General features: G+C 44.4%; 1 protein-coding gene across 1 annotated transcript in view; it reads right to left on the reverse strand.

Annotated features, from left to right (window-relative positions):
• Positions 1-15,810, reverse strand: part of dgkza (diacylglycerol kinase, zeta a) — a 113,851-nt gene extending 98,041 nt beyond the window's left edge. The window contains exons 1-11 of the mRNA XM_048607291.1: positions 15,791-15,810; positions 15,611-15,692; positions 14,983-15,060; positions 12,932-12,988; positions 10,881-10,949; positions 8,800-8,871; positions 7,577-7,693; positions 7,263-7,334; positions 3,845-3,940; positions 2,786-2,868; positions 1,000-1,060 (exon numbers count right to left, since the gene is read on the reverse strand). Of these exons, the coding sequence (XP_048463248.1) occupies positions 1,000-1,060; positions 2,786-2,868; positions 3,845-3,940; positions 7,263-7,334; positions 7,577-7,693; positions 8,800-8,871; positions 10,881-10,949; positions 12,932-12,988; positions 14,983-15,060; positions 15,611-15,692; positions 15,791-15,810 (807 nt within the window). The remainder of the gene's footprint in view (positions 1-999; positions 1,061-2,785; positions 2,869-3,844; positions 3,941-7,262; positions 7,335-7,576; positions 7,694-8,799; positions 8,872-10,880; positions 10,950-12,931; positions 12,989-14,982; positions 15,061-15,610; positions 15,693-15,790) is intronic.
• Between the last annotated feature and the right edge of the window lie 265 nt (positions 15,811-16,075).

The raw sequence follows: 16,075 nt of genomic DNA on the forward strand, positions 1-16,075 counted from the left end.
CACACACACACACACACAGCCCCCAGGCATAAACCCACACACACACACACACAGCCCCCAGGCATAAACCCACACACACACACACACACACACACACCTCCCCCAGGCATAAACCCACACACACACAGCCCCCAGGCATAAACCCACACATACACGAGACATAAACCCACACACCAGGCATAAATATGCAAGGTACACACATACGACAGACATGCAGACGTATTTTTGCAGGCATCATTGCTGACCGCCTCTTCTTCCGAAATCAATTGAAACCAGGAGTCAAAGATTCAACCTTCTGTGCCATGTGGCTCAAACTTATAGTGTTCATAATCTTTAAGCGCAGGGTCTGCAGGAAATCCCAGAATTCCTGGTGTTGATGCATAGTACAACAAAAATGCTACTACTGAAGCCGACACTAAAGGTGTGTGTGGATGTGCAGACATTGAGGATGCAATAGTGCTGTGGACAATAATGTAGAAGCAGCATGATGGAGGAGACAGGACTGGAGAAACAGGTGGTTTGGCAGAACTTCCAGAACTTGGGGCCTAGGCAGTGAAAGGCACAGCCACCAGTGTGGCAGGCCCATGTGAGGCTAAAGACGGAGATTCAGAAGCTGTTTCTAGACGTGGAGGGGCGGGGAAGAGCGGCAGGTGAACTAGATGGTGTTCACGATAAAAAGGACATGGGGTCAATCTCTGCCCAGGCTTGAAGTGAACATTAAGGCTGTGAAGAGACTGAGGTAGTGCATGTTGAAACTGGAAGTGATTAGGTGACTGTGTATGTCGGGGGCATTCCCAGTGATGGCTACAATCCTTCTCACTCTTAACCAGAGCAGGCAAACACCCAACCGCAGCAGGAGGTTCACCCTTATTACAAGAGTTAAGCAATCACCTCAATGCCTTTGTTTTGAAATGAATCTCAGGAAACATCAGTCAACTTTCAAGAAAGTGCAACATAGTTGACTGAGAGCAGGAGGAGTATATAGAGTGGAACACTTACAGTGCCATCACCTCCACAGGCCAGGATCCGTAAGTTCTGGACTTTCCGGTAGAGCTCTAACCTGTAGAGAGGCAGAACTAGAACTGTGAAACTACACAGACACATTCAGGGGAAACACACAACTCCTTAGTCTTAGAGAATGTTGTGATCACAGGCTCACCTCTTTGATTCCGAGACTGTAAAAACAAGGGCCCGCTCATTACAGAACGACAAGATAAATCTCTGGGAACTAGCGCTTAACCCTGGGCTCCATCTAAAGCAGAGTGAAGCCCAACAGGAAATTCGCCAATCACTTCAATGCTGAGATAGACAGATTCACGATCAGCAAAGAAGTTAAGGGCTACTGAGTGGGTGGTAGGACACAGACAGTAAAATGAAAATAAGGCCACAGTCAGACCTGCTATGACCACATTGACTGGTACAGCAGGCTTGGGAGGCTGAAAGGCCTACTACTGCTTTTGTTTATTGCACTCACGTCCTTTCATATTGTGCTCCTGAATGCACTTGGTTAGACTTCACTTCGTCCTTCCTCAAAGCTAATGATTCTAATCTGATAACTATTCTCCAACTCTTTTACATATCTGTGACTTGATCTCTGCCCTACATCTTTCAGCAGGTTTAAGTGGATCTTGGGGACTGCAAGACCATCCTTTAAATAGGACCTCCAAGGATGAAACCGAGCTAAATATTACACCTTCCAGGATGGGAACAAAAACTCCTTCAAAAGAATGCAAATATATAATTCATAAAACATCGAGCCCAAGAGATATCAGCACAGATACATCAAACATTTTATCTAGCTTTAGTGTCGGCTCAAGTGCAGGGCCAGATGCAGACTAAAGTTCTGTTTGTTCCGGTCCCTAACAATGTAGGTTTATCACATTCACACAAAGGAAACTCCCACATAACTGTAGAGGATCTCACTCAGGTCTATAAGAGGGGTCAGAAGCCTATACAGAGAGGTCTAGCCAGTGCATATCTCCCTATACAAAATTTTAAACTCCCAGGTAAGTCCCATTCCATATTCATGTGGGGGCCTGATTCGGAGGCAAACATCTCAAGTTCTAATTCCATTGAAAGGATAAAAATTTGACTTTATCACAGTCACTTCTTATTAAAGTCACAAATCACATTCGAACTGCTTCAATACTGAGGCAGGTTAGCCTATTTCCTCATTTGTAACAATTTGTGCATTCCTTGAGAATAACTGGCTATGGTCAGACTTATGCGGTAACGCTCTGAAGATGTTGCTTCTCACCCCATCAGTTTTTAGCTATCCTCATGACCTTGAAAGTGGACAAATACATAATAATTAAATCCATCTTCCATTGGAAGATCCGGGCCGTTATTCTTTTCCATACCCTCCCTGGAACAAGGCCACAAGGAATAGCAGCAGGAGTATGCCATCTGGCCCCTCGAGCCTGCTCCACCATTCAGTAACATCATGGCTGATCTTTTCATGAACTCAGCTCCACTTACCCACACACTCACCATAACCCTTAATTGCTTTACTGTTCAAAAATCTATCTTTGCCTTAAAAACATTCAATGAGAAAGCCTCAACTGCTTCACTGGGCAGGGAATTCCACAGATTCACAACCCTTTGGGGGAAGTTCCACCTCAACTCAGTCCTAAATCTGCTCCCCCTTATTTTGAGGCTACGCCGCCTAGTTGTAGTCCCACCCACCAGTGGAAACAACCTCCCAGCTTCTATCTTATCTATTCCCTTCATAACTGTTTACAGAATATCCTCCAGACTTGAATATTTGCCCCCACCCATTACTTACGCCTCCTTGGGACCTCCTTGACACATATCGAACACTTGTCTTGGGTTCAGATACCACATGAACGACTGGATAATCTTGGCTCCCTGTAAAAGAATGAACCCAATGTAACTGAGACACATCAAGAGCCAATGTTGCTGTAGCCCAAGTGTGGAGTGTAGGCTGTAGGCTGTAACACAAACACAGACTCTGTGTCGATTCGACATTTTCACTGCAGATTTGGAACAGGTGCCCCAGCGACATTAGCTTTGTGGCAAACCGTCTCAGCAGCTGTGAATGGGAACCACAGCGACTAATATACACTGAGAAAGGGCCAGTTACTTGGTATCCCATAGGTGTGTCTAACCCAGAGTGAGTTCCATACAGATATGCAACATCCTTCCCTTGTACTTGGAGAATCTGAGGTCCCTACAGAAATAACCACTGTGTGTGTGTGTGTGTGTGTGTGTGTGTGTGTGTGTGTGTGTGTGTGTGTGTGTGTGTGTGTGTGTGTGTGAGAGAGAGAGTGTGAGTGTGTGTCTGTGTATGTGAGAAAGAGCGAGAGAGAGAAAGAGAAAGGGGATCTTGTTTGCGTTCATTCAACAAGTGACCTCTTCAGCCAACAGCAAAGCTCCACCAGAGGGTAATGCCATCTCTGCAGTCATCAGAACCAGGCAAAACAGCGGAATCAACCCCTTCACAATTAAGCATTCCTGATGGGCTTGTCAGCAGTGGCTTCTGATGCTGCGTTCCTGATACCCAAATCATACTGACATAGGGGAGAGAGAGACAAAGAAAGAAAAAGAAGGAGAAAGAGAAAGAGAAAGAGAAAGAGGAGAGCGACAGAGCAGAAGCGAGTGAGACAGACAGCAACAGAGAGAAAGAGGGAGAGACAGAGACAGCCAGACTGATACAACGAGAGACAGACAGATTGGCAGACAGACAGGCAGTTATTCCTAATGCTGAGTCCAAGGTATAAGAGCTCATGTTTTGCAGTTAGCTCCTGTTTGAAGACACTCGCTGTGCAAAGAGCTGCCCACATTTGTATATTACTGTTCTATAAAATAATGGGATTACACACACCTGATTTCCACCACTTTTGGGATTGACAAACACCAACAACGGTTTCATCAGAGAGGATGGGATGGGCTTTATGATAAAGGGCCTCCATCTTCCTTCCTGTTTGAGAAGGGAAAACAGCGAGTTTAGAAACACAAACTGTTCCAAGCACAGCACAGAATATAAAAAGGCACTGACAAGACTGGGCAGGTGAGCTGCTTTCTTGAAGATTTTAAAGGAGCATCTACAATGGGTCTCTTGCAGCAACCCCTGTAACCGTGCCTGAGAAACCTCACAATACGGAAAAACAACTTCCCTTTTAAATGCAAAAACATCTCACAACATGTGGCCACGAAATGTGCATCAATTGGTGAGGGAAAGCAAGATCGCAACTGTGGTTTAAAATGTATGTTCTCAGTTTAAACATTTCTCAGAGGTAATGCCTAGGATTTTGGTATGGGCATAACAAAGGATGAAGAAAGATTTGGATTGCTATCTTCAGTCAGGATTTAAGGATGGTCCAAAATGCTTTGCTGTCCATTAAGTTCTTTCTGTCATGAGCTGTAGTCGCTGTTGCAAGGTGAAATACCAACATCCTACACACTGCAATGATATATTACCCAATTAATCTTTATTGTAATGTTGATGGAGGTATAAGCATTGTCTGGGACACTGGGAATAACTCACCTGGCTCTTCCAGGCATTCTTTATCATCCAGATGAGGGGACACCCAACCACTCCAACAGGGCCACACTCCCTCAAAACAGCACCGGAGGGTCAGCTCGGACAATGTGCATATCTCTGTAGTGGGACTTCACACCACAACTATCTGGCTCTGGCAAGAGCGCTGAGTCTGACTGGAGATCCAGCGCACCATCAAATACTTGAAAGGACTTGTACACACATAATCGTGCACAGAGACAAAGATTTACTTGCTCAAATTACTTGTACATCAATCGGGCTATAATCTCTTGGAAGCAGCTCTGGGGCAAAACAACAATTCAACCAATTTTCTGAAATTGTACTCTAGGACCTTTTTTTTTTAAATTCACTCGTGAGATGTGGGCATCACTGGCAAGGCCAGTGTTTATTGCCCATCCCTAGTTCCCCCTTGAGAAGGTGGTGGTGAGCTGCCTTCTTGAACCGCTGCAGTCCACCTGCCCTGGGTTGACCCACAATACCATTAGGGAGGGAATTCCAGGATTTTGACCCACCGACAGTGAAGGAACAGCAATGTATTTCCAAGTCAGGATGATGAGTGGCTTGGAGGTGAACTTGCAGGTGGAGGTGTTCCCATATGTCTGCTGTCCTTGTCCTTCTAGATGGAAGTGGGCATGGGTTTGGAAGATGCTATCTGAGGATCTTTGGTGAATTTCTGCAGTGCATCTTGTAGATATTACACACTGCTGCTACTGAGCATCGGCGGTGAGGGAGTGAATGTTTGTGGATGTAGTGCCAATCAAGTGGACTGCTTTGTCCTGGATGGTGTCAAGCTTCTTGAGTGTTGTTGGGGCTGCACTCATCCAGGCAAGTGGGGAATATTCCATCACATTCCTGACTTGTGCCTTGTAGATGGTGGACAGGCTTTGGAGAGTCAGGAAGTGAGTTACTTGCTGCAGTATTTCTAGTCTCTGCATTTATCTGTTGAGTCCAGTTGAGTGGTCAATGGTGACCCCCAGGATGTTGATAGTGGGGCATTCAGTGAGGGTAACACCATTGAACGTCAAAGGCGGAGGTTAGTTTGTCTTTTACTGGTGATGCTCATTGCTGGTATGTGTGGCATTAATGTTTCTTGCCATTTGTCAGCCCAATCCTGCATATTTTTCACATGTTGTTGCATTTGAATATGGAGGTCTTCAGTAACGAATGGTGCTGAACATTGTGTAATCATCGGCGAACATCCCCACTTCTGACCTTATGATGGAGGGAAGGTCATTGATGAAGCAACTGAAGATGTTTGGGCCGAGGATACTATCCTGAGGAACTCCTGCAGAGATGTCCTGGAGCTGAGATGACTGACGTTCAACAATCACAACCATCTCCCTACGAGCAGGGAATGAATCCAACCAGTGGTGAGTTTGCCCCCGATACCCATTGATTCCAGTTTTGCTAGGCCTCCTTGTTGCCACACTCTCACCTAACAAGCGTTTTGTTTCAATCAAGGCTGCAATGAGACCAGGAGCTAAGTATCCTTAGCAGAACAGACTTCGAACAGATCTGGCAACTCAACATTGGCATCTATGAGGTGTTGTGGGCCATCAACTGCAGCACAGGACTGGTTGCAGATTGATTCACGCTTTCATCAGATTTAGCTTACCCAAGCTAGAGCGATTCTGGCTTGTATCCCTTTAGAAATGTATGTTAATCTTGTAAAGGGGAACATGAGAGCTTGCAGGTTATTATGGTAAAACAGGAAGGTGCTCCAGAGGGTTTCCACATTGTGGTTTCTCATGGTCTAAGTTTTCCTCATTTCGTGCATCATCCCAGAATCCAAGAAAGAGGAAGCAGGCCTGCATCAGGCATCCGCTCGTTTGGAGCTGGTCACAATGACAGAAAGGCACATCCTCTGATTTTTCACTTACTCCTCATACAGCAGAGAAGAGTATTGCTGAAGTTGGATTTCACTTGGACATCTTTGTGTCATCAGTGGGATACATTGAGAGCTGAATCTTTACCTTATCATAAGATGATAACAAGAGCAGAAATAGGCCATTCAGCCGATCGAGTCTGCTCCATCTTTCAACTAAATCATGGATAATCCGATAAGCCACAGCTCCACTTTTCTACATTTCCCCCAGAAATCTGGATTCCCTTACTGATTAAAATTCTCTCCCGTCTATCTCGACCTCGGATATACTTAATGGTTCAGCCTCAACAGCCCTTTGTGGTAAAAAGTTCCAGACATTTACCACCCTCAAAGGAGAAATTTCTCATCCCCATCTTAAGTGTGTGATCCCTCATTCTGAGACTAGACCCTCTGGTCCTAGACTTTCCCACAAGGGGAAAGCAACTTCCTGCATCTACCTTGTCAAGTCCCTTAAGAATATGGGGTGTTTCAATAAGATTCTTCTAAACTCCAATGATTACAGGCACAAGCTATTCAACTTCTCCTCATAAGATAGTGCCCCCACACCTGGTACAGCCTAGTAAAGTCTTCTCTTCTCTGGACTGCCTATATGTCAGTAAATCTCCTCCCAAGCGAACTGCAGCAGCCCAAAAATGTAGTTCCTCACCACATCTCAACAACAGCGGCCTTATTAGCAACACCCATTTCCAGAGAGCAATTGTTCTTTCAAAAAATCACCACCCCTTCTGCCCCTTTTATTCATTTTTATCCTCATGCTAACTCAGATACTCTCGCCTTGTGACCACATTCAAATCTCAGCTGTAATATTTTACCGTGACACCTAACAATAATTTTAAAAGTGAGACAGTTGCTTACCTCGGCTCCTTTCTTGCTAGATTTCCTCTTAAACGATGTCCGTTTTTTCTTTTTACTTGACTTCAGTGAGTTCTGAGCGGGAAAAAAAGAAAAGATGACCAAGCCAGGAGTTAGTGGCGATTGGAGGGTCACCTCAGAGCAATTTCAGGGACAGCGAGGGTCAGCTCAGAGGGGTTTCAGGGACAGAGAGGGGTGTCAGCTCAGAGGGGTTTCAGGGACAGAGGGGGTCGGGACAGAGAGGGTCAGCTCAGAGGGGTTTCAGGGACAGAGAGGGTCAGCTCAGAGGGGTTTCAGGGAGACGGCCCGTTCCTCACCTGTGCTCGTCTGACCCGTATGATCCATGTTGGGGGAACAATGACAGCAGCATGAGCGCCCAGCGTACACGGCTCCTCAATCTGTTGTAGCATGAAGCAGGTCACCTTGTTGTGATACTGCAGGAGAAAAGGACAACGGAAGCAGTCCAAGTAAAACATTAACCTTCCAGAGATCGTACCTGTACATTTTGAACCCCACGCACCACCTTTCCGTCGTTTGCCCTGCTGCTCGGCATTAAGTTGGCCATGTCACAAGACCAGAAGAGCCATGAAGGGCTATAGATCAAGGATGTGACATGTTTAAACAGTCAGTCTTGGCTTTGGCACTATCAGAAGCTGCGAATCAATACACAGTACAATCCACAGCCTCAGGTGCCACCAAAAGATGTTTGTCCTTCTAGACAGTCAGCTGGTTTTTAATATTTGTCAAGTGTGGGATAAAATATGCACATTTTTACTCCCCACACCCGCCATTAAAATTGCATGAGGAAAGCAAAGTTGAAAGGGATGAGAAAAAAAAATAAGTTGAAAGAGAATTTAACTTTCATAAACAAATCAGAGCAGGTCCAAAGAGAGACTTTTTTCAGAGGATTAAACTCATGACCTTGCTGGGTCACTTCCACATCTTTGGGTGTTTAAATCCTTCCTGCCACCTGCCCATCACAGAGCTTTGAACTGAATCATCTCCCTGAAGCTGGATCTATAATTGCTTCAAAGGTGTTCATCCGTAACATCTCCCAATTCTGATAAACATCATCGAGCTGAAACATTAGCTCTGGGTCTTAGAATGCCTCCAGTGTAGAAGCCATTCAGCCCATCAAGTCCACACTGACCCTCTGAAGAGCATCCCACCCAAACCCATGCCCCTACCCTATCCCTGTAACCCTGCATTTCTACATGCCTGCACACGGTGGACAATTTAGCATGGCCAATCCACCTAGCCTGCACATCTTTGGACTGTGGGAGGAAACCGGAGTACCCAGAGGAAACCCACACAGACACGGGGAGAACATGCAAACGCCACACAGACAGTTGCCCGAGGGTGGAATCAAACCCTGGTCCCTGGCACTGTGAGGCAGCAGTGCTAACCACTGAGCCACTGTGAAGTCTTCCTCTACTGAGACTGCTCGACTTGCTGAGTTATCCCCACAGTGCTTGGTACTCTACTTAGCAGCAGACTGTGGCAAAGACAGACTTAGATCCCTTCAAAATAGAAGACTTACTGCCTGTTTACACCAGGAGCAGCTGATCGCAACAATCTCCTTACTGTGAAAAGTAAACTTCTGCTGAAAACCCTGTTTAAAAAAAAAACATAAAAATGATGGAAAGTAAGTGACTCACGAAGCAACCAAAGTCAGTTCCAACATGCCATGAGCTCAGAGAGACCTAAACATTTACTTAAAGGCCTTTTGAGGGCAGCAACTGGTTCAAGTCTGGAATGCATTGTCTGATATTGTGGTGGAGGCTGTCTCAGTTGAGATATTCAAAAGGGAGCTGAATGGTCACCTTCTGTACTGTAACAATTCTGTTAGTCTTTGAAGCTGTCAGTCATTCTGATGTCTAAATCCCATTCATGTCTCATCTCTCCTGACTGAAGAAGAAACAGCTTTCACCAGATCTACACTGAGCCTCAGTTTCCTCGTCTCCCAGGGTTGATTTTCCTTTTCTATTCCACTCGGCCAGCTTGAGTCAAAGTATCGCCCGTGTCTGCCTTTCGCCAGGGTAAAAGTAAAATACTGTGGATGCTGGAAATCCTAAACAAACACAGAAAATGCTGGACAAACTCAGCAGCTCTGGTGGACCTGTGGAGAGAGAAACAGAGTTAGCATTGAGTCCAGTCCAACTCTTCATCGGAACAAAGATGCAGAGGCAGCCAGACCTGTTGAGTTTCTCCAGCTTTTCTGTGTTTGTTTTATATCACATCATGGCACAGCAACCTCTGGACCACTAAGTCTCACTTACGAGATCCCCTTTGACATACTCAGCTCTCAATACTCAGAAACTCCTCAGGAAGTGGAACAGTCCATGATCCAATGCAACAATTTCTGTAAAATACCCAGGCTTGGGCTGATTAATGGCAAGTAACATTCATGCCACACAAATGCCAGGCTATGACCACATTAGAGACAATCTAACTACCACGCCTTGACATTCAATGATGTCACCATCACTGAATCCCCCCCACTAACAATATTCTGAGTTACCATTGACCTGAAACTCACTGGGCTCACCACATTAGCAGAGTGGCTACAAGAACAGGCCAGAAGCTAGAAAACTGCAGTGAATAAGTCACCTCCTGATTCCCCAAAGCCTGTCCGCCATCTACAAGGCACAAGTCAGGAGTGTGATGGAATACTTCCCACTTGCCTGGATGGGTGCAGCTCCAACAACACTCAAGAAGCTTGACACCATCCTGGACAAAGCAGCCCACTTGATTGGCACTACATCTACAAGCATCCACTCCCTCCACCACCAACACTCAGTAGCATCAGTATGTACTATCTACAAGATGCACCGCAGAAATTCACCAAAGATGCTTGGTCAGGATCTTCCAAACCCACGACCACTTCCATCTAGAAGGACAAGGGCAGCAGATATATGGGGACACTACCACCTGCAAGTTTCCATCCAAGCCACTCACTATCCTGATTTGCAATTATATTACCCTTCCTTCGCTGTTGCTGGGCCAAAATCCTGGAATTCCCTCCTTAAGGGCATTGTGGGTCAACCCCACAGCAAATAGACTGCAGCGGTTCAAGGTGGCATCTCACCACCACTTTTTAAAAAGCAAATAGGGAATGGGTAATAAATGTTGGCCAGCCAGCGATGCCTATGTCCCACGACTGAACAAAAAAAGTGATTCAGAGGCTGTTCCAGTCGACAGAGGTAGGGCAACAAACTAGTCGAAGATCCAGATACGTTCAACCATGATGAAGCTCAAGTTCCTGCTCAATTCTCATTTCATCAAACTAGTCAGAACATTGATTTTCTCCAACATGTTAATATTAATACTAATCAGACAGACACCTTCGGTCATTGAATCCTGAATTTGGTTGACCTTAAAATTGGAATGATATTGAGGACTACAGTTGAATCATAAAATGTTATTAACGTAGACATTTTATTTTAGGTTTTCCTATGATTTTACTGGAACTTGTTCAAAAGTATGTACAACGAGGGTGCTTTCCATACAGATTTAGACACTGGGATAATCTGCTCCGAAACTTTAGTTTTAGCCTCCGAGGCAAGTCTCATCTTCGGTACAATAGGTGAGCAGTGGACGCCGTACCTAGAGGCTTCCTACCTTACCACACTGCTTGCACTTCCCCTCTTGCCGTCTCCGATGAACCCAGTGGTGCCGTACAAACGTGGGCTGAGGAGACAAACAGGAAACAAAGACAGCACAAAATCAGGTGTTCAGTTTGTAACGGGCAACGCATTCAGATCGTCAACTTCTCACAAACTGTGCCCACGTTCTCAAGCCACACAATGAAAGGAGTTCCCTCAGAGAGTGAGAGAGCGTGGAGCGAGAGGGCGTGGGAGCGGGAGCGAGAGCGAGAGGGCGCGGGGTTGAGCGAGCACGAGAGCGAACTTGGCTCACTGCTTGCTTTTTAGGGTCCACCATCTCTCCCTGCCAGCCTATAAAGGGATATCTCAGGAGCACTAAGAAATGCATGTTGTTAAATCACGCTCCCAATCACACATGCATCCTGTACTGGAACAATCATAGAAAATTCCCAAATGATAGATTCTACAAAAGGAAATGACTTCTGGAGAAAGTGTTGCGGGGTGGGGGTAGTGGGGGGTGGTGGTGGTGGCAGATGAGTTCCCTGGGTCAGCGAGGTGCATGGGTTCACCGAGACAGTGGAGATGTGCTCCCTTAGTCAGGAAGTTACTGTCAGCATCCTTGGTCAGTTGGGTGGTGTGTGCACACCTACACACTTGAGTGTGCATGTCCTAAAATGGAAGCAGGGACAGGAGTGCAAACCCTCCACTCCCATCCCTGTCACACACCACCTCAACTTGAGAGAAATATGAGGGATTCCTTCATTGTTACTGGGAACTCCCTCCCAAACAGCATTGTTGTGTGTTCTTAAACTGCACAGACTGCAGCAAACTACCAGCTCCTTCTCTAGAGCAATGGGGGATTAGCCCAAAATGCTGGCCTTGATACAATACAGATGTTCCTACAATGAATAGAAGAAACCCATGCACAGGCAGCTGGACATGTTGCATGTCTGAAGCTGGTGTATGCTATATCCTAGAGATGAGCAGGCAACAGCCTGACAACTCCCAAGTATATCCCAAAGATTAGTTAAAGGGATATAAACCCTTACAGTTCTGTGCAGCTTCAACCATTGAATCCAATTTTTCGATGGGTTTAATTTAAAACAAAGATGGAAATAGATTGTTATGGATCAGACCAAACCCCTTCAAAATATTCAGAAGATAGTCTAGCTCTTAGCTTTTTCTTATTTTAAAACGTAAATTTTAGGTGTTGCATTCCAGATGCAACTTGATTGGTCAAACTACCAGATGTAAAGCAAAACACACTTTATTCATCCATTATGTTATATTTTAACTAAAGGAAAGTAGGAATTGGAATAAGTTAAGTCTATTGGAAAACTTAACACAATAATAGATACAGTAACTATTACGAATTAATTGTTTGAATATAGTAACATCCCATAAACACACCTTTGGCAAAAAGGCAAATTCAGAAAACAGATTGTCTCACATACAACTCCTGTAGCAGGCAGAGAACCCCCAGCTTTAGCTGTAACCGAGAGGGGGGACAAAATAGCTTCCACTTCTTTAAAACCACCACAGCAACTGCTGAAAGTCGAACTAAAGATCCTGGTTCTGTGGGAGCTTGACCACACCCATTCAGGCTGCTTCTATTGTTCCAACTTTGAAAAAAAGCACCAAGGCCTCACAAGCTGTTTACTTTACTGGATTTCCAACTGGACAGCTTGGTACCGCTGTCTAAAAACCTCTCTCTAAATAAAAAGGAAAAGCAAAACTCTTAAAGCCACAGCATTGTCACAGGATTTTTTTTATAAAAGAAAACAAGTAATTAAGTAGGCGCTGTTCAAAACCAACACTATTCATAACTTCAACAGGTATATCTACCCAATCAGTTATAAATACCAAACCTCAACTAAACTTTAAAAGATGTTCCAAGCTCTCTCTCTGTAGACAATGGGAATCACAGGATCCGCTGTATGTAGAGATTGCAGCCAGATTCTTAGCTCATTCTAAAGGGACTGGCTTAGTATCAAACAGCAGCCACATTCAACAAATGGAGAGCACTGGCTTTTTATTTATATTCTTATTACTAATAAACGTTCTTACCTCTCTAATGTTACGTGACCCAGACTCCCGGAATGTTGGTTTACATCTAAAACTTATCTGTGGGGTTTAAATAACAAAACATGACATAAAACTGGCCTCATCTTTAATAGGTGCACGCAGCCAGGAAAACAAACATTTGGCAATCCATTTTTGCAAAAGATTTCTACAGCTTGCAGGTAATGACTTTGCAATGTCCATGAAATCAATTTAAAAACACTGGATGAAAAATCAGGGTCATCCATTCTCTGGGACGAAGTTCGATTGTTTGGACAGCATCAAGAGAGATTGGAGAGAGTCAACACGGTTTGTTCAAGGGAAAGCTGCATCTAACGTTTCAAAGCAATACAGAAGGATCGATGACCATTTTATGCTTTGATTTTTCGAAGGTACTAGAGATTGGCAGGTAGTTTGCAGCAACTTGTGACAAGGAAATGTGACAAGAAAACTTGTAACTGGGGAGGTAATGGCCTAGTAGTATTATCACTGGACTGATAATCCAGACACCCACATAATGTCCTGGGGATCTGGGTTCGAATCCCGCCATGGTAGATAGTGGAATTTAAATTTAATAAATATCTGGAATTAAGAATCTAATGATGACCATGAACCCATTGTTGATTGTTGGAAAAACCCATCTAGTTCACTAATGTCCTTTAGGGAAGGAAACTGCCATCCTTACTTGGTCTGGCCTACATGTGACTCCAGACCCACAGCAATGTGGTTGACTCTTAACTGCCCTCTGGGCAATTAGGAATGGGCAATAAATGCTGCCACTCCAGCGACGCCCTCCTCCCGTGAATGAATAAAAGAAACAAAAATAAAATGCAGAGCAGGGACAGTGGAATTCTCAAATGGCAGAGGCAGCCAATAGCTTTTCACTATCATATGTAAATAAAAGTGGCATGAGCTTGTGACCACAAGGAAATCTGTACCATTTTCTATATGATATTACATTAGGAATATAGCAAACTCTGAAACTGAAAGCAGAAAATGGATATTCTTATTTTAATCACGTATTATAGTGGAACAATGAAAACTCCAGTTTAATGGAACAAAGTCATACAACATAGTCTGGAAAGAAGATTACCAAATTGAAATACACTCAATAATTGAGTACACTAGGGGAAGGGGTAGATGAACAAGCGGTTTTTTTTTTTTTAAGAAAAAAGTCCAACTACACAACTCAAACCAGGTTAGCTCATTAGTACAATAACACTATCTATGTCATGAAAAGCAAGGACAGGCAGTGTTATATGGAGTACTACAGCATACAGAGCACTATTTATGTCAGACAGACCATTATAGAAGTTATAGAGATCACTGTGGGGATTATAGTGAACCCTACTGCAGTTATACAGCGCACACTCTCAATTACATAGAGTGCTTTTGCATTTCTACTTTGTGCTACAGGAATTACACAGAGCATTACAGGATTATCCTGAAAGTGAAAAGTAAATTGAAAGTCTCTACTGTTTAAGAGGGCCATTCACTGACTGTTTGTGAGGAACAAGGTTGAGATGGCAGGGTCTTCACGCTGACTTAACCAGTATGGGAATCAAACCCACACTGTTGATGTGACTTGACGTTGCAAACTGTCCATACTGCCTACTGAGTAAACGGACCCCCTAGTCCATTGGATACTATCCAATGGGAGTGAATGGGAAAGAGGCGAGTCCACTGGAAAACCATTCAATGGGAGTGAATGGGAAAGGGTTTAGACCATTGGAATGCCATTCAATAGGAATGAATGGGAAAGGGTTTAGACCATTGGAATACTATTGGATAGGAGTGAATGTGTAGGCCCTTTGACTACTGCTGTTCTAGCCGTAAGAACATAAAAATGCATGACATGAAGGGAAAGCTGTTTGAAAGGTAGTCTCCATACGCCATCCTAGCTCAAGGCAGTACATCGCTTGAAGGAATGTTCTGCAAAGTTTCTCCTTTCCCATTCAAAATTAGACCAAAAATACAAATCTGCACGAATGACCTCTACAACCAGATGCAAACTAAACGTTATATCTCCAAGGATAAGAGAGATGAAAGAGACTTACTTTCTCCAGAAGCTCAATGCAGGGTGTGTGAACCACAATCTTGCAGGCAGCACATTTCTTCCTTGACACTGACTTCTGCTACAGAGAGAGATGAAAGGAGTGATTAAACTGTGGCCCATCAAATAAATCTTAACTTTACAACACCTCTCTCGCCCTTCTCCTGAACCACTGAGCCCCACCAGCATCATCCACAAGCTGTAGATGTGAGGACCAGGAACTATTCAAGAACTATGTCAGCTCTATTCAGCCTTTGTCAATATGGTTGTTGTATTTCTGGATAAGGAGCAGAGGAGGACAGCTGATGTTAGTAATGGGTCAGGATGACTGGAATACTTGATTTTCCTTCTTTTCTTTGAGGACGTTGCTTGGTTCCTTTCCAAGCAGCAATGCTGAGATACGGAAGATCGCAGGTTCAATCCCACCAGCCGACTATGGATTAATCGGTGTAGACTTTCGCTGGGAAATCTCCACTGGCTCTTCAACGTCTCTTTGCTCCAAATTCCTGCACTTAAACTGAAAATACAAAATTGGTGCTCATTTTTCATACCTTATTGGCCAACCTCAAGATCAAATCCCTTGCATTTTTATCTTCAAAAGGGGAGTTTTGTGCTCACTTTATGGGACAAACCTTTCCTTCAGCACCATTGAGGTAAAATATTGCACATTTACTCAGAATTGGCCAGGGCTGGTGCCCTGTGCTGAAACCACAGCTTAAATAAAAGAAAGGACCTTTGCACAACATCTTTCATGAGCTCAGAATATCCTAGAATGAAGCACAGCTAATCAAGTACTTTGGAACTAGGCTCACCATAGGGTGTGGCAAACCATGTCGCGTACACTGAGAACTAACCAACAGAAATGACGTTGGTTGTGGGTTAATAGCTGGTCAGGGTAAACAAGGGAACCTTGCTGCTCTCCTCTGAATTGGTTCGAGAGATATTGGCAAACACCCACATTACACTGAAATGTCAGCTTAGATTAAGCTCCCAAGGCCTCTAACTAGCGTAAGATTCTCAGTTCAGCAGGTCTGGCAGCATCTGTGAAGGAAAAAAACAGAGTTAACGTTTCGGGTCCGGTGACCCTTCCTCAGAAC

Source organism: Rhincodon typus, chromosome 17, assembly GCF_021869965.1.
Source record: "Rhincodon typus isolate 14 chromosome 17, sRhiTyp1.1, whole genome shotgun sequence".
Lineage (NCBI taxonomy): Eukaryota > Metazoa > Chordata > Chondrichthyes > Orectolobiformes > Rhincodontidae > Rhincodon > Rhincodon typus.